A 17,015-nucleotide genomic window follows, 5' to 3' on the forward strand; every position below is an offset into this window, starting at 1 on the left:
TAAAATTACTGAAACCCCAAAACATGTTATATCATGCTTAAACGATTAGACAAGACCGGCAGACTTGCTTGGGAAACCCACATAGAAATCTCTTGTTCAAATATGGTTTCGGCATTGTCTGGTTTGAAAAACAAGTTGGAGATACTAGTACTGCAAATTTCTTAGGTATATTTACTCAAAGAATAAAAAAATAGTGGCATGCCTCAATTTCACAATCATCCAAGCTGTGTACTTTTGGAAAAATCAAAGTAGTATTATAACCTGGGAGATTTATTGGCAAGCAATTAGACTAAAATATATACTGACGCTGAGTTTACGCTGTTTTGGCCATAAACATAATGTAGAATTAGGCAGACACAAAAAGATACAGTTAGATCAATATTTTTTTAGTTTTTGCAGTGATACGTTCGAATTTAGCATGGTAGAAAATGAAATTCACTTTGTTTTTATATGTCCATTTTATAATGATCTAAGGGCTGATCTTTTGTCAATAACCCTATGCAATTATGCAAATACTGACAGTCTGGGCTTACTTCGTCGCTATACAAACTGCCACACCATATATCAAATAGCTCTATATTCTTTAAAAGTTTTCAAGCGACGAGATAAATATGAATTCAGCTTAACTTAGTACCATATGTTTACATGGATGTTGTATTGTGTTTAAAACGTGCTATGCACTTTTCTACCCATTACATTTTGTACAATAGGCTGAGGCCCTGTACAGAAATAGAATTACATAATACAAAATTGACTAATACTAATATGAATAATTGTAGACAGATTTCGACATGAAATCGTGTCACTTTTATGTGCGCTAACATCTGCGAAGAGAGAAAAACTCGTAAGTAGCCTTCTACCTTAAAATACTTAGACAATAATGCTAAGATAGGTACAACATTTTGCCGTAGTGGATCAATGGTGTGAATATTTTTGTCTGTAGGTGGGGAATGGCTCAGGACCCCTTCTCTAAAATGATAAAATAGTCCAAAGATGTTATGTGAAATATCTTACCAATGTAACGCAAAGTAAACCAATTGAATTTAGAATCGATAATATAAAAATGTCTGTAACAGAGCTCAAAAACACTTTTTGAATATTATAAAATTCACACATTTCACATCAAATATATAATTGTTGTTTTCGAACCCCCTATTCAAAAGACCTGGCTACGGGCCTGACCTACATTCCTCACGTACATCACTTGGGATACAAGTTACACACATACGCCAGTATAAGACATAACATGCTGAGTCCTGATTACAATGTTGTAAGCAATTGTTTTGTATGTAAATGCATTTTACAATAATATTGAATTATGTCCGATCCTTGTTTGTATACGAGATAATTATTTTGTTATAAAACTAGATTAATTATGAATATATACATTTTGTAGTTTGTGAAACCGTTGTTAGTCGTATACTTCAAAAGCAAATTGCTGAGTGCACGCAGTATTTATTGTCACTATAATAAGCGATGACAAGTTGGTATATACTAGTATTTTTTTTTCATTCACAGTCTTTTAAAATAACGACAGATGCTTGCCAATTGACTAGACTGGTCCAGCAGTGGAAATTTTATTGTTTCATAAGATAATATAAATGTCTATAAAATTTACACGACTGGGCCAGTCTAGTCGATCGGCACTGCGGGGATTTAAAATGACGGGCGCCCCCATTAGACGGCTGAAAACTCATATCTGTACTCATCGTCGAGGGCGTTGTATCTGGGATTTATTTTGACAAACATGTATTTTTGCAGCACATGTAACAATTTTAGGCAACGGCAATTTAGATGTGAACGTTTTGGGAAGTACCAGGATGTGTAACCTTCAGGGGTCACAAGGCATGTCGGGAAATCACAAATAAAGAGAGAATTTGATGATACATCTTAATTAATTCAATCATTTATTTCTGATCGAAATAGTCTGGTCATTGAGTTTGAAGGCAGCTAAACCATTGTCAAATTAAAGAGCAGGAATAGACATGCATTATAAATTTCATTTGGCGGTGAGAACCGAACTGTACATATATAATATTATTGAACACGTTTGTATGTTCCATTTCGTGTAATGCTCAGTTATGTGGCGTATACTGCCCCAGCCCATTGTACTCACATGGATGATGGAAACCTCGTGTTATTGGATATGGTATTACGTCATTTTATATGGTCATACGCGGTACATTTCACACCCTAATCAATTAACAATTCTATATTTTCTAAGCATTAGTTGAAGTCAAATCTTAAGCTTGTTACCCTCAGACAGTAAAATGTGTCAACTAATGTGCATTGTCCAGGTTTATAGTTTATAGTTGGTAACATTTTGGTATATTGTAATTTACTACTATTTAACATATTAAAATGCGTCCATAGATCTATATGTCAAAGTTGAACGATCTACAGTAACAGACCTGAGACGCAAATTGCCGATGAGATGTCGTTGAGATAGAGAGCCACGTGATTTTTGTCCCCGAAAGTGTGTTCCATTAACTTCCTTCGTTGCATCTACTGTACAGATGCATCTCTGACATTTAGAACAGATGAGATCTCAGCGGACACAACGAGATCTCAGCGGACTCAAGGAGATCTCAGCTGACACAACGAGAATTCAGTGGACACAACGAGATCTCAGCGGACACAACGAGATTTTAGCGGACAAAACAAAATCTCATCGGCACGAGATCTAAGCGGACACAACGAGAATTCAGTGGACAAATTTGTTGTAAATTCACATTAATGATCAGTCAGAACCGCACGCATTTTCCCAATGCTAGTTACCCCCTGACTTCTGAGATTTCGCCCGTTTTTTGATTTTCACACGGCCAGTTTTCATATGCCCGTTTCGCCGTTCTTGGTAGATAAAGGATAAATCATTATTTTGGTGTACTGCTAGGTTGTTGGATTGTTCATCCATAACTTTGGAATATTGGCTGCTTTCACTGATTGGCCAGTACTGTGTCGACATGTTGGCATCATTCTGGCGAGATTCCTACGTAATACAGAAAATTGTGACAATTACAAAATGCATTAACGAATAACTAGAATGGACATATACACGGGTACAGTTATGCCAGTGTGTTTACAGAAATACGACAGTATTCTACTAAGACTGTCAACGTTTAAATATATATACCTTATGCTGCGAACGTCTTGCGAATACCACCATTAAATACACACACAAGCTACTAATCAACATCTACGATATAAATAAAATGAACATTTAATAATTAATATCCGTTAATTGATATAGTCCCTGATAATTATTCAATATACCCATATGTTTAGAGCGATGGTCTTTTTTGCAGTGCTGTAAGTAAGTGAGTACCTAAACTAAAAATGAAATAAAACTTACCTGAACAACTAACCAAAGTATGACGTTTGTCAATATGGTTTGTGCAAACACTTCCATGCCCAGTTTCATGGATATTAAAGTCTCCGTCATCACAATAGCACTGTATTTATGTACAAAATAATTCAGTTCGTAAAAGTGTGTAGTAGATATTTTATATTATATGTATCCACTTAGTTAACATTTGTAATTAAACTATTGTTTTCAATATACAGGCCGGCGTAATAAGTTAAACAGGAATATATACCACAGTCTTATTTGTCATGTATCGATAAACCATTCCACAGAATAGCCATGTCCGGAATTCGAACATCGGTCCATAAACTCAACATTGAATGTGGTCGATGGAACTACACCCCATAGCAACTAGTGTACTTCGTGTAATCTCAACTCAATCAAAGGCAAACATCATTTCTCATAACTCGGTCCCTTTATTTAGAATTAAATATAATGCACAGTTTTCCTAAATCCATCATATTTAGTTGCACATTAATTATAAGTTGCACATTATGGGCACTTATATTTTTGATTTGGAAATTAGATTATAAGAATTTTTAAGATCACCAATACAGGAAATCTTTTACGTAAAAAGCCTAAATAATAATGAAATCCACTCACAGTGAAAACAACATTTAACTGTCAACAACAGAAGTAACTGTAAGAAGTAACATATGCTTGATATGCAACTTACCAAAGTACCCAACACTGGGTTCCCAGTCGTTTACACATTGGATCAGTAACATAACAATAGTATTGCCTGTAGATATATAGAAAACGCCAATTGAATTATTTATTAAGTAACATTGCATATAGGAGGCTTTTTATAGCCTAAATGTTTGGGGTTTGTTGTATTGAAAACACATGTTTATGTCAGTAGTGTTTTGGGTAGTTGCATTTATAGTTACATTATAAACATATGTAGATTTCGGAATTCGGATCTTGAACACTGTGTTGTTCTGGCCGTGCATCAATATAATTGAATTTTTCCTTTCACATGGAACACATACTTCTTTGTTTGCACCATACCTGATAGATGGCGCTCCAATTATAGATATTAAAACCACCCGATAAATATTTATTGAGTGACTGGTTGGAATTAATAGTATATGCTTCAAGAAAAAAGTGTTCAATCCATTCACCTATAATGAAAACATACATCCATAAATAAGAAACACAAATAACCTGTATAGATCACACATTTATGTATGTATGTACCATAGTAAACTTCATGTTGCGTTCCTTCACAAACAACTTCTACTTGGGTCTTTCAGTAAAAACCATCCATTAATACAATTCGCCGTTCTAGAAATTGTTGGTGTTCGAAAAATGTAGCATTTTTAAATAGTGAAGGGAAAAATGTGTTTTCTCTATTTCGATCATGTGAAAGCAAATTTGTCCTGGAAAAAACAATCCGGGGATTAGAATTGTAAAACTACTAATTAAGCTACGAATATCAACCCTTACAATATGATTGATCGAATTCTCCGTTGAATATATTAGTTAAATGATGGTTACATCACATGTATCGGTAAATATCATATTCTGTAACTATGATTTAGCTAGTACGTAATCTGTATTTGTTCATGTCATAATAATAGTGATTGAAGATATCTGAAAAGTTTTTTTTTATGTAAGTAAACAATTATTGAACTTTACAGAAACGATGTCTACGGGTATTATACGAGTGAATATAAAAAGAAAATATTGAAGTCTAACCTGCCATAAAACGAGCATAATGTACACAGCAATAACACGCATATATGACGAAGTTGGGTCTAACCACCTCACATGGGTCCAACTGTAAAGATATAAAAACATAGTAAACATTACTAACAGTGTTAGATAAAAAATTAATTACAGATCTCAGTATCACACAACGAGATTTCAGTGGACACAATGAGATCTCAGTGAAAACAACGAGATCTCAGCGGACACAACGAGATCTCAGCGGACACAACGAGATCTCAACGAACACAATGAGATCTCAGCAGGCACAACGAGATATCAGCGGACACAACGAGATCTCAGCGGGCACAACGGGGTCTCGGCGGGCAAAACGAGATCTCAGCGGGCACAACGAGAATTCATGTGAAGCATATGCGGACTATTTATCGGAGTAGCCATATAGTCTCGTTTGCAGCCATTCATGCAATTTTCACTAAAATTATGGAAATGTTAAATTTGTTTGGGCTATTGGTTTGTAACGGTAATAAATCAATTTTGAACGAGCCTAAAAGTTGATGACATAGTCGGACAGTAAGTGACGCGCATGCTCTATTAGAATAACAGAACAGTATTTGATTACACTATTTATCATGAAAGTAAAGCGGTATATCTCATCAATAATATTCAGAATCCATAGCTCTATGCCTTGACAGAGGAAATTTTGACCTACTATTTGTTTTAAACGGTTACGCAAGCCCATTCATAAGTATAGAATGTGAATGTTTAATTTTATTATTAACAAAACATTATAGGAATGTTTTTTTCCACAAGTTACAATGATAGAGCGGTTTTAAAAACATAAGATGAACGAACACAATTTACAGTTGGCCAAGCTTTCTGGCCTTGGGTGAGCTTCACCCCACACAATTAATAGATTATACAATGAATTATATGGGATGGAAAGCGACCCCACAATGCAACAATATTTACATACCTGGCTGGCGTGAACTGAAGAACGGCCCGTCGTATTTTTCCTGAGGTTGATGGGATATTTCTGAAAATAGAAATATATTAAAATATTTAGAAAAGACCGACATTTGTTGATATAGGTAACGTATATATTTTCTCACAAATTTGTGATGTCAGGGCAGTTATACTTTATGTAAACTTTAAATTTCAGTATTATTTTTGTTTTGTCATAATATAAAAAAATGAGAAGTTTAATTGCTTAAAAGGTACCCCTAAACGAACTAGAACGATTTCTTGACTTACCTTATACTTTCCCATTTGAATGACCTCATTTCAAGTTTTTTACAGATGACCATTCCTATCCATATTCCCAGGCCATTGCATATTAGTATGTCTAAAATCAACTGGTCCCACCAACATTCAGCAAAATTTGGAAGAAGATGTATAAAGGCGACCTGTAAAACAATATTGTAGTCACCAATGATGATGGTTACAGTGAATTTAAAGTAATAATATTCTAATTGTTTTCCCCCGATGTTTATAATAGCACAATATTATTCTATACCGGACAAGGGTTCTTTTTGCAATTTCCAAAAATCAAACGGGTTTTATTTTTGCTCTGTTGATATAATGTGTGACATGTGGCAATTAAAGGTTCATTTTAAACTAGTGTATATGTGCCTCTGTTATGTTCAATTGACCGTATATTATGTATTCACTGCTTATTTTCGTATCAAATTATATTTATACTAGACTATAGTAGGGGTGGGTGGGTGGGTTTTGGAGTAATATAGTCTCCTGAACCGTGAAATTAACCAAAAAGTCGGAGCCTCACATACCCGTATATGATTAATACAAGTAATCCCCACGTCACTGATGTCACTCATCAAGAGAGATCCGAGGTCTACACTCACAGGTTTGCCAGAACGATATTCTCCCCATGCATTTCAATCTTTTTAAAATCTGATGTAGCGCACGAATTTATTTATTTATTTATTTATTTATTTATTTATTTATTTATTTATTTATTTATTTATTTATTTATTTATTTATTTATTTATTTATTTATTTATTTATTTATTTATTTATTTATTTATTTATTTATTTATTATGTTTGAATTAACAGTATTTTATTGTTTTTACGTTGTTTTAACATTTTGTAATTTTGACGCCATACCTACATCTGATCTATATTAATCTCTTTCAACGAAAACACTGTTCAGCGGATTTTACGGACCAATCACGGACCTGTTTCCAAGCGTGTTTATTTTACATGGAAACTTCAATTCATCATGGCTGCTGTTAGCGTTGTGCCGAGCATTAATTCATAGATTCGTGCGAACCTTACGATTATGATGTCGAAATAATAATCTTCATTGCTTCATGAATAAGTACTATCAATAGAGTTTAATAAATCAGTCGTTTTTAAGAAAACTCTGTGAGAGTGAAACAACCTTACGGATGTATACGGACACTTTAGGTACATTTACAGTACGAACATTGGTTCTTATATCAACAAAAACAGCGCTGTACTCTTTTTAAACATCACGCACTGCGTATTAGGTAAACAATCATAATATCATTACTTTTCACTCACTGTAACCACCATTGGTGACTACGACAAGCGGTCATTTCGCCCGTGTTACTTGTAGTAAAGTTGCAAGCAGCATTACGGGTTATATCACGGGGGGATTCCTCTCTCTGAGGTTCTTCAACCCGTGTCATGGGGAAATCTCGTCTCTGTCTCTATACACGTCTGCTTGAGATACGGTATCGGGAAAGTCACTTAAGGATGTAGTAGAGGTTTTTTTCTTTGAACATATAAAATTTACTTTTTTCCATATTCTCTCATACAAATATATGAAGCATGCATTTAACTAGAAAAAACAATTGTAGAGATGGTTTAGGAGGCTAATACATTTTGAATAAATCTGAGATACAGTGTGTTTTATATTTTTTGTGATTTTTTACGCTTAAGTAAACATCAGTATTTGGGGGTTAGTCTAGAGAGTTGATCTCGACTCCCAGCTGCTCCACGATGGTGATTGTTGCCATAGGTATTCTCTGGTAGCTGCTAATGAAATCTGGCAAAGATAGTTTGTCTACCACTTTGACTTTAGAAAATACGACACAACTCTCACCTATGTGAACTATGAAACAGGGAACCATATTTCAAAACAATGTTGACGATGTTTTTAAAAATCATTATGAGGTAAAATTCTAGGTCACGCAACAGTAGACAAGTAGATATTAAATTCAATCCTTCTATAGTATCTCTGAATTGCGCGAACATCATTTCTGTGGCCTTATTTCGGTTTCTTCAAAAATAACACCTCTCTATTTGTGCAGTGATCACGTGATTACACGGTACCATTTTTTGTTGTTGGGATATTTATTTCATATTATTTGAAAAATAAGCTTTCTAAAAATATACAACTTGATGGGATTCAAAGAATGTGTTACTTTAGAAATGTGCTATGCAATTGCAATAGCAATAACCTCTACTACATCCTTAAACTTTACAGTCAAATAGACGCACACAACGAAATACGTATCAACTCTCGTCTTTAGTCGGTCAGTCGAGTCCTCTATAAGACACAGCGCCCTGGGGAAAAGTCCCCAAGACTATCGCAAGGCTGACCCAAGACTGCCCCTAGACTGCGTCTTTTCTGGTGTACTCGCCAAGACTTTCAAAACTTTAACCAATTACAAAGCAGAAAAAGACTCTAAGGCGTAACCTTCAGTCATTCAACTTGCACACAGCCAATCAAACTAAGTACTGGACACGTCATATCTTTTGATTAATCGTTCACTATATTACTAACTGCAAATACCAACTGTCAGAAATAGTAGTCCGGATAGCGACGGTTATATCGTAATTAATTCCAAATCACTGAGTCGAGTTCCGTCCAGGACCTCGCATGAGCCTAAACGATGACAAACATAACACAGCCATTCGCTAGTAATCAGCTAAATAAGTCGATCAACAGATACGCGCAAACAAATTCATGACAGTTACTAGCATGTGATAACATTTTTTAGATGTTTGGTAAATGTAACCTCAGTCCTTAAATTGTGGATATACTATAACTAATCTACCTACTGTTTATATTATCATACAGATAATATAAAGTAAATGAAAAACCTACACAATTTTAAGCCGATTCAGTAAAGCACTGATAAAAAACAAATGCTCAAAATGTTTGCCATTTTGCCGGGAAACCAAGATGGCGGCCAAACCACGGACCTTTTTTTGAGCAAAACTGATCTTTTTTTACTTTTTTAAAATGTATATATCGATGCTATTAAAAATATATATAACCCATTAACTTGATATTACTTTGTTTAATTTTATTATTTCAATGAATAGTTTAGTAGATTTTGTTAAAAATTACTATTATCGATATTCTTTAGCAGTTCAATTATTTTGGTACTTGGTATGTATGTTTAGTAGACCTCTATCAGATTTGTTTATTTTGTGTCATTTTTAATTTGCTCCGAAATGTTTTTTTTTTCAAACCCAACTTTGGTGAGCACATTGAACTTCATATATGTGCCAAATGTCGTCACTATTTGAACAGTTGATAGCTTATCCACTGGACTATGAGAAAGAATGAATCGAATGACACACCTCTGTGATCTCCCAGGTAATACTCATTGTCCAACATATCCCATAATGCCTCACAACCATTGTTTTCAGTATCCAGCAAAAAAAGTGGGAAAAGAGAAACACATCGAAATGACTCCATATTTTTTCCATGGTAATTTGTGAACAATTGACAGCATATTCCTACGAAATAAAATATAAAGGAATGTGATTATACATAGTCCGTGTAAGATGCATATGTAGTAAAGTGGATAGTCTCACTGAGATTTTCCAAAATGTGTACTTCTACATACTGCAAATGTACGTGTGACACCACAACGTGTTTTTGATAAATCATTTCTGAAAAATAAAATTATTAATGTCGGATGTGATATGGGTATCTATTTGAATAGACGAGGTCACTCACCTTTGAATCAGGTTCACTACCCCTGAGTTCTGGGTAAAGCCAGTGTATCACATACTTCACATCGCTAAGACTTTGGAAAAGAATGAATACCAATGAAAGCAAGTAAAGTACACCAATACCTAGGAACCAAATAATAGTAATTTAAATTTAACAAAATATACTGTCTAAGGACAGTTAGAATTGCTGACTGAGAAACAAATGTAGTATTAAATTATTATTGATTACTTTTTTTTAAATATGTTGTATACTAGTACTTGTCAAGCAGTCTTACCAAACACGATGCGCCATAAAGCAGGATGAGGTCTCGTAAATGGTCCTAAATAAAAACAGAAAATACTGTATATAGATATGAACATAAAATATCCCACGTGCTTCATATTACAGGAGTTTTTTATATGTACACATTTAGGCAAATTACGTTTTCATGATACTAGTGCACATTGGCAACTACACACAAACGACCAACGAATATCATACTAGTAGTGTACACGCTTATATTCTTTTATACAATATATCAAATCAGGGAACGCGTTGGATTCGACAACCCAGTATAACAAATTGGGGAGTCTTAAAGATCCATTGTTTTTATCTGTAAGTCACTCTCTGTCAGTCACCGTACATGTTACTGTGCATGTATTATGTTTGGATATGAAAGAACATATTTAAATATTTTTGTTTATATGTGCGCAATGCCAGGACACAATTCATTAGTGGGTTAGTTTACCACACAGCATGGAACAGTACAATTTTTATTTTATGTCGTGAATTGCAGACGAATATTGCAATAAATCCCGTGAACGTGTTTATTTAACATCCATATTATAATCGAAGTAATATAAATAAATTTGCACAATTACATATATACAAGAATTATTGTAGTTGCAATAAACTAATATAATCTGTGCGTGTTACATAATTTATTCAAACAAGATATCGACAAGATAATTATTTGCCCTGCAACCATGGTTAGTTTTTCAAAGTTTCTACTACACGGCTTAACTTAATCAAGTTAATCATGACATGATATCTTCATAGAGATACAAAGGCACACAAACATATATTACCATTCGGAAATGTCAGAACGCTTAAGACGAGGAAGAAGAACACAGCGCAGCAAATACCGTCCCGAATATTTTCTTTCGAAGTGACTTCATCCCTGCAAACAGATGTGAAATGTAAAACCTATGAAATAAAACTTGTATCAATACATTCTGTATTATGCAATATGATTATGTGGTATCGTCACATACTCTCTAATAACAATTCAACAACCTTTGACATAGTTTCACAGGTCATTTCCATTCCACAACTTATACAAACCGTGAACGTGAATTGATATTATTTCAATTGTTTCAAGATAGCCAAATGTGTAGGTCCCATCTACATGATACATAGAACATATCGCAATTCCAAATTTCGGTGCATAACTGCGGCAATCACAGAGCAAAGTTTAAAATACTTGAAATTGTACATTTAGCTCGGCTCGGTAAATATTTTCCAGTTAAGTTTGAGCATGCGCATTCTCTGTAATAAACTGAGTTGTAGATTGTATTGAATATGGTTATTACCAAAGAATATATTTTCATTCAATTCATTTGCTTTTCGGTATTCAGTTCGGAAATACCAATGCCGCGTGTAACCAATATTCCACTTAATTTATTCCACATGTTTTCACAGATAGAGCGCAGTTGTTACGAAAAATTATGATTGTATCTGAATGACATATCAGATGAATGTGACCAAAATGCAGTAATAATACACTAATTGTTATGGCGAAACTTCCAATAGTTAAATACCGCATACATACATCTGTAGTGATAAATATACAACCCACCAAGGATTAAGCATTGACCCAACGCATGAAAATCCGTTGGTTTGCAATCCTATTTTTCGATAAATCGCCTGGTACTATTTCAAAACTGTATTCTTTATTTTACGCATACATTTATAAAACACCCTTTACAATCATTTTAGCAATAGTGTTTTTCTTTACGAAATTATAAACATAGGATTGGAATGCAGCGTAATCGTGAGAAATTCTATGAATCATAAATATCAGTTATAAACGATAAATAAAAAAATATGTACCCACCTTGTAAACGCGAAGTACAGTGCTGTGAGTACGACGATTAACAATAAAGTAAGCGTGTGCGGTTTATAAAAAAACTCTAACGTGATATCATCAACCTGCTGCTCATTTATCAGAGAAAAATGATCACTAATTTCCGCAGTCGTGTTCTTCTGTCCCTTCCTGGCCATCTTCGTCGTTCAAATCCAAACTCAGGTGAAAAATGCCCCCTAGTTTAATAGAAATATCGCCCAACGCGAGTCGCATTGACACACATTTTCTTAGCATCCAAAGTACGTATTACATGATTCTGGATGTGTTGCATAATGCCGCAATGACTAGTGAACAATGACGTATATACAACATGTCTTTAAATGTAGGTAACCGTATTATTAATTTACACTACGTTAAAGGGTCTGTCAATATGGCGATTTGCAGTTTATACGTTTCAATTAAAATAGCCCATACGTACTGCCACGAATATGATTATTCATACATCGGGACACGTGGCTGGCACTAAGAATATGTTTCTTGGTAACACAATCATAAATAAGTTTTTGTCTGAAATCGCAACAGAACTGAAACCGATATGAAATAATTTACATTTAGAAATTCGAAGTGTGTATTAATAGTTGGTAATCCAGAGACTAAGCTAAATATAGACTATATATACCGTAATGACTGGAGCATCAGTACTGATACACTGCCAGATTGGGCTTCTACGTTTTGTTCGTTTCGCAGTATTTTTAAATGTCATGATATAACAAAGTTGATATAACGTGCACTCAAGTTTTAGCCCAAAACTATTGTCCAATATGTATCCTGGTTTTTACGAAATAATGTGGCGTTATATATTTATTCTACTTGGCATATACATTTCCACGCCTCGATAATATAGAAATACATTCACTTTCCTTCACATTTTGGTTTCTACAATATAAATGTACAACTTTTGCTGAAAATTTCAATGTCTAAATGCCAGATCTTGAAAGCAAGGTATAGGTATTGAAAATCAGATAAATATCACCAGTACTGTCGGGTTATTACCTGCGAATTCAAAATTATAAAAAAATATCAACTGTAAACACAATTCTGTATCTGTAGTTTTGTCTGTGTAATGTTGCAATTACTCGCCTTGAAAGCATCTTGGTGACTAATTGTCACAGGAGAGAGACAACCCTTACAGTTACTTTTAATAATTGTTAAATTAATATGTTATGCTATTAATCACGTATTTATTCCCATATAATTACCAGTATAAATGACATTTACATTAATCTCTATAACTTAATGACTCAATGTCGAAGCATGGGCGGTAGGCAGCAATGATTGTGTAGGCACAGATTGCGCCGAAAATATAAAACACTATTAAAAATGAATAATGAAGACAGTGTTTTCATGTTCAGAATATAACAGCTAGATAGTATTTCAATTCAAGTTGGTTTCGTTGACTTCTTAGTAGTTGTATAGAGCGTTTGAGATTCGTCCGCGCGCTTCTTGAATAGGTTCGAATTAGTGATGTTTTCACCCCTCTCTTTTTTTCGCTATTGTTCCGCTCGGCCAAGATTCCGGTCCAAAGGCACGTGGCAAAGTAAAGTAATTTGAAAAAAATTCCAATTTTCGTTTTCCGTAAACAAGTCTGTATTACTGAAATAACGTAACGCCCATTCAGTCTACCTCTTCAGACTTCCTATTTCGCTATAAAGTAATGATTCAGCCGACATATTGTCTTGTCAACCAGTGACTACTGGGTAACTTTATTTCTTAATATCAACGTAAGTGGCAGTATAATATAAATGGTATGACATGCAGAGTACATAGTTTCAATGCAGTATACACTACACTCGCTATTTTTGTAACAAAATAATAGTTTTATGTTCCCGCAACCTTTAAGAGCAAAAGGAGAACCCTGTTTTATATATAGAATGACCACCAGCGTAAGCGCTGATGTCATGTAACCAAAGGAAATGGAACAAAGAACTGAAGGAACATGATGGTCCAATCAGAATGCCGTAATCATTACTAGTTACTGGCCTTTTGTGGGTTGGTGCGCCATGATGCTTAACCCACTCTTCGCGAAGGTTAGAACCTTCTCTATGCCAGAGTTTCTTACGGTTGAAACACCAATCTCCTTCCCATGGGTCTTTGCGCTTTGTGCAAAACCACTTTTGCCTCGCACGGCCATTTTCCCCTAGTTGTTACACCTGAAAACGTACTACAAAAAATGGACTATTTCTTAATGTCAGACTTCCTAGAAAACGTAAATACGAACCATTTTTTCGCGAACTATGCTTCGCAGGGGAATGCTATTGTAGTGAAATTCGTACGTGATATACTAAAAATGAGAAGATACAACATTCGATTGTTCGTGTCTAACAGCTCAGAACACAAAGGTTCTAATGAGTTTATAAAGTTAGTCATTTATTATATAATCAAATGCTTTTATAGCTTTGGAAAAACTGCTCTTTTCAAGCATAAATCATGCATGTTTCAATTTATTTAAACTAACAATTCATTCAGATTTAGGAAGTAAAACGTTATTATTAAACTGATTAAAGTAACCGGCTGACATAAGCATTACTGTGTTTACCTTCAGGGACACATTTGAATATGCAAATGAGTTCTATGCAAAGCTGTTTTGTGCAGTGATGATAAGTAACGCGTATCGAACTTGTCGAGCTATGAGGGGGGGATTTGCACGAGAGGGCGCCGTTCGATCTGGATTGAACGTTTCAAAGTCAGTCGTCCGTAGCCCACCGTTTATTGGGAAACAATTCAACCGACACCCAGTTTGACGCCATTAGCTTCAAGTTGTATTGTATTGTATTTACTTACACCAGAAAATGAAAATATACATAACACAATTAATTTTTCTTTTTTACCATTGCAAAGGATTCTGGTGTGGGTCATGGAAATAGCTCATTTGAGCTAGTCGAGTCCTAGACCAGAAATAAGAATAAATTGCTGGAGTTATTGAAACAATTTTGAGCAATGGTACTAAAGCGAAATATCTGCATTCTCAATGAATATCGTAACTTTCTATGATCACGTTAAAGAAAAAACCTGTGGTTACTTTCAATAGTTTGCTGGAGTCTGATCAGAAACGTGTCTCGAAGAACACTTTTACATCAGTTTTTCGATTATTTTTTCAGCTCGTAATGATAGAATCAGTAAATTTACAACTACCAAGTTGGCTATAGGAAAGCATTTTGGCCCAGTTTTACTGAAAAGACGAGTTTTAATTGCTCGTGAATATTTATTCAGCCAATCGTGTCATGCAACTCCCCCCCCCCGTGAATAGAAATAGAACTCTACAGAGATGCTGAATTGTTCGTGTTACGCACATCGAGTAACGATCATCGAGTTACGAAAACATCGAGTTACAGAAATCACGCTCAAATTAAATTTCGTGTTACTAACTCGAAGTTCCAATAACTGTTAAAGTTACAAAATTTGAAAGTTAAACAAAACAAAAATACATGTTGCCGGTAACTGGAAGTTTGGTTAACTGTTAATTGCACATCGAGTTACAATTTGGGCGTGGATTCACAAAAGTGGGAGTGGTTTCAAAAATATGGGTCATTTCTGTAACTCAATGTATTCGTAACTCGATGTGCGCAACTCGAACAATTCAGCATCTCAACTCTACATGAGAGATTGGGTTAGAACCATTCGACCTGAACGCGCTGAATCAGTCTCTGTTACATCCGGGTATTTTCACCGCCTGGCAACCATACGGTGAAAACAAAGGCCCAAAACTGTCAGAAAAATGTACTTTGGGATAGTTGTTGAGACTTCACTAAACAGGGTAACGAGATTATCCCTACATGTACAACATATATAAATTTGATTGCTCAGGATTTTTTCAAAGTTGAGTTTGTGCTGTTTTCACTGGCTCTTCGACCGACGCTCCACAGCAGCAGGTTCGGTCCTGGTCAGAAAAACGTAGTCAGCAACAACATTGACTTGTTTAGAGTGAGATCTGTCAGTCACCCATGCCATGACGTTGTGGTTCGTACTCGGGCCACCCACGAAGTCGACTCGAACCAAGATACATATAGCACTGTATAATCGTCATCAGTATGGTAAAACTAACTATTGAAATATTTATTTAAATGTCAAGTACAAGTCATAGTTTTAGTAGAAGTAGAACTAGTAATATCTTTCATCATTTGCCACACACTGCATTGATGTGTGATATATATCATGAACACCGAGGGATGGTGGAAAATGCAGTGACGCCACTGGTTGGTGTTGATTGGGGAACGTTCAACATTTTACAGTCAGGAAATCCAGCACAACTGAATGGGACTACGTGTAACAAAAACCTAGCAAATTCATCCCGAGATTTATATTAGAGGATATTTCTATGTAAATGTAGGTGGTTTTATTATGACTTTACTATCAGTCGTGGAAACTGACATTCTAAATATAAATGTTAAAATGTGACGTACGGCTACAGGTAATGTACATGGATATGATACATCAACTGCGTATAGTATATAGTTTGTAATATATATGGTATATGTATGTATATATTAAGCATATACCATTCATAAAATATGCTCAGTTCCGGCCTTCAATGTTCTGAATATTATAATATTGCAAGGGAAGATTGATACCGATAGTCGTGAGTAACACCACATTGTACGATGCGATTCTGGGTAAACGCGAAACATATTTTTTTTATTCATTTTTGATTCATTGTATCCAACAACAATTTCAATGCACAACTCCTCAATGTATTTCCACATTCTACAATAAGTTATGTTCTTGTGTAGTTGGTAAAAAACACAAATCGAACGCCTGATTTCGAACATGAATTTCTTTCTTATGGTTCAATGTCGATCTTTCAGACAGGAATGTATAGTTCAGATATCCTTACTTCAGTGATCACTATCAAATGTATATATCACATTACTAAGCGTGAACGGAGAATGGTATATTGGAC

The 17,015-nt window shown here is 34.8% G+C and overlaps 1 protein-coding gene across 1 annotated transcript; it reads right to left on the bottom strand.

The window, feature by feature from the left end:
- Window positions 1-768: 768 nt before the first annotated feature.
- On the bottom strand, window positions 769-12,368 carry LOC102803211 (phosphatidylserine synthase 1-like). Its single transcript, XM_078014068.2, has 13 exons — window positions 12,089-12,368; window positions 11,061-11,152; window positions 10,268-10,312; window positions 9,997-10,115; window positions 9,615-9,773; window positions 6,287-6,438; window positions 6,009-6,068; window positions 5,066-5,147; window positions 4,376-4,488; window positions 4,041-4,106; window positions 3,353-3,452; window positions 3,134-3,196; window positions 769-2,989 (listed from the first exon to the last, which is right to left on the bottom strand). The coding sequence occupies exons 1-13, from the start codon at window positions 12,253-12,255 to the stop codon at window positions 2,771-2,773; spliced, it is 1,437 nt and encodes a 478-aa protein (XP_077870194.1). The 5' UTR covers window positions 12,256-12,368; the 3' UTR covers window positions 769-2,770.
- Window positions 12,369-17,015: the final 4,647 nt, after the last annotated feature.

The sequence above is a fragment of the Saccoglossus kowalevskii genome, chromosome 14 (genome assembly GCF_978046115.1).
Source record: "Saccoglossus kowalevskii chromosome 14, keSacKowa6.1, whole genome shotgun sequence".
Lineage (NCBI taxonomy): Eukaryota > Metazoa > Hemichordata > Enteropneusta > Harrimaniidae > Saccoglossus > Saccoglossus kowalevskii.

Bases quoted from the DNA above. Each gene is read 5' to 3' on its own strand.
- LOC102803211 (XM_078014068.2), bottom strand. From the start codon at position 12,255: ATGGCCAGGAAGGGACAGAAGAACACGACTGCGGAAATTAGTGATCAT. The intron at 4,489-5,065 runs GTTAGACTTCAA...TTTTCATTATAG, and splicing joins TTATGCTCGTTTTATGGCAG to GTGAATGGATTGAACACTTT. The intron at 4,107-4,375 runs GTATGGTGCAAA...ATATATCTACAG, and splicing joins ATTGGAGCGCCATCTATCAG to GCAATACTATTGTTATGTTA.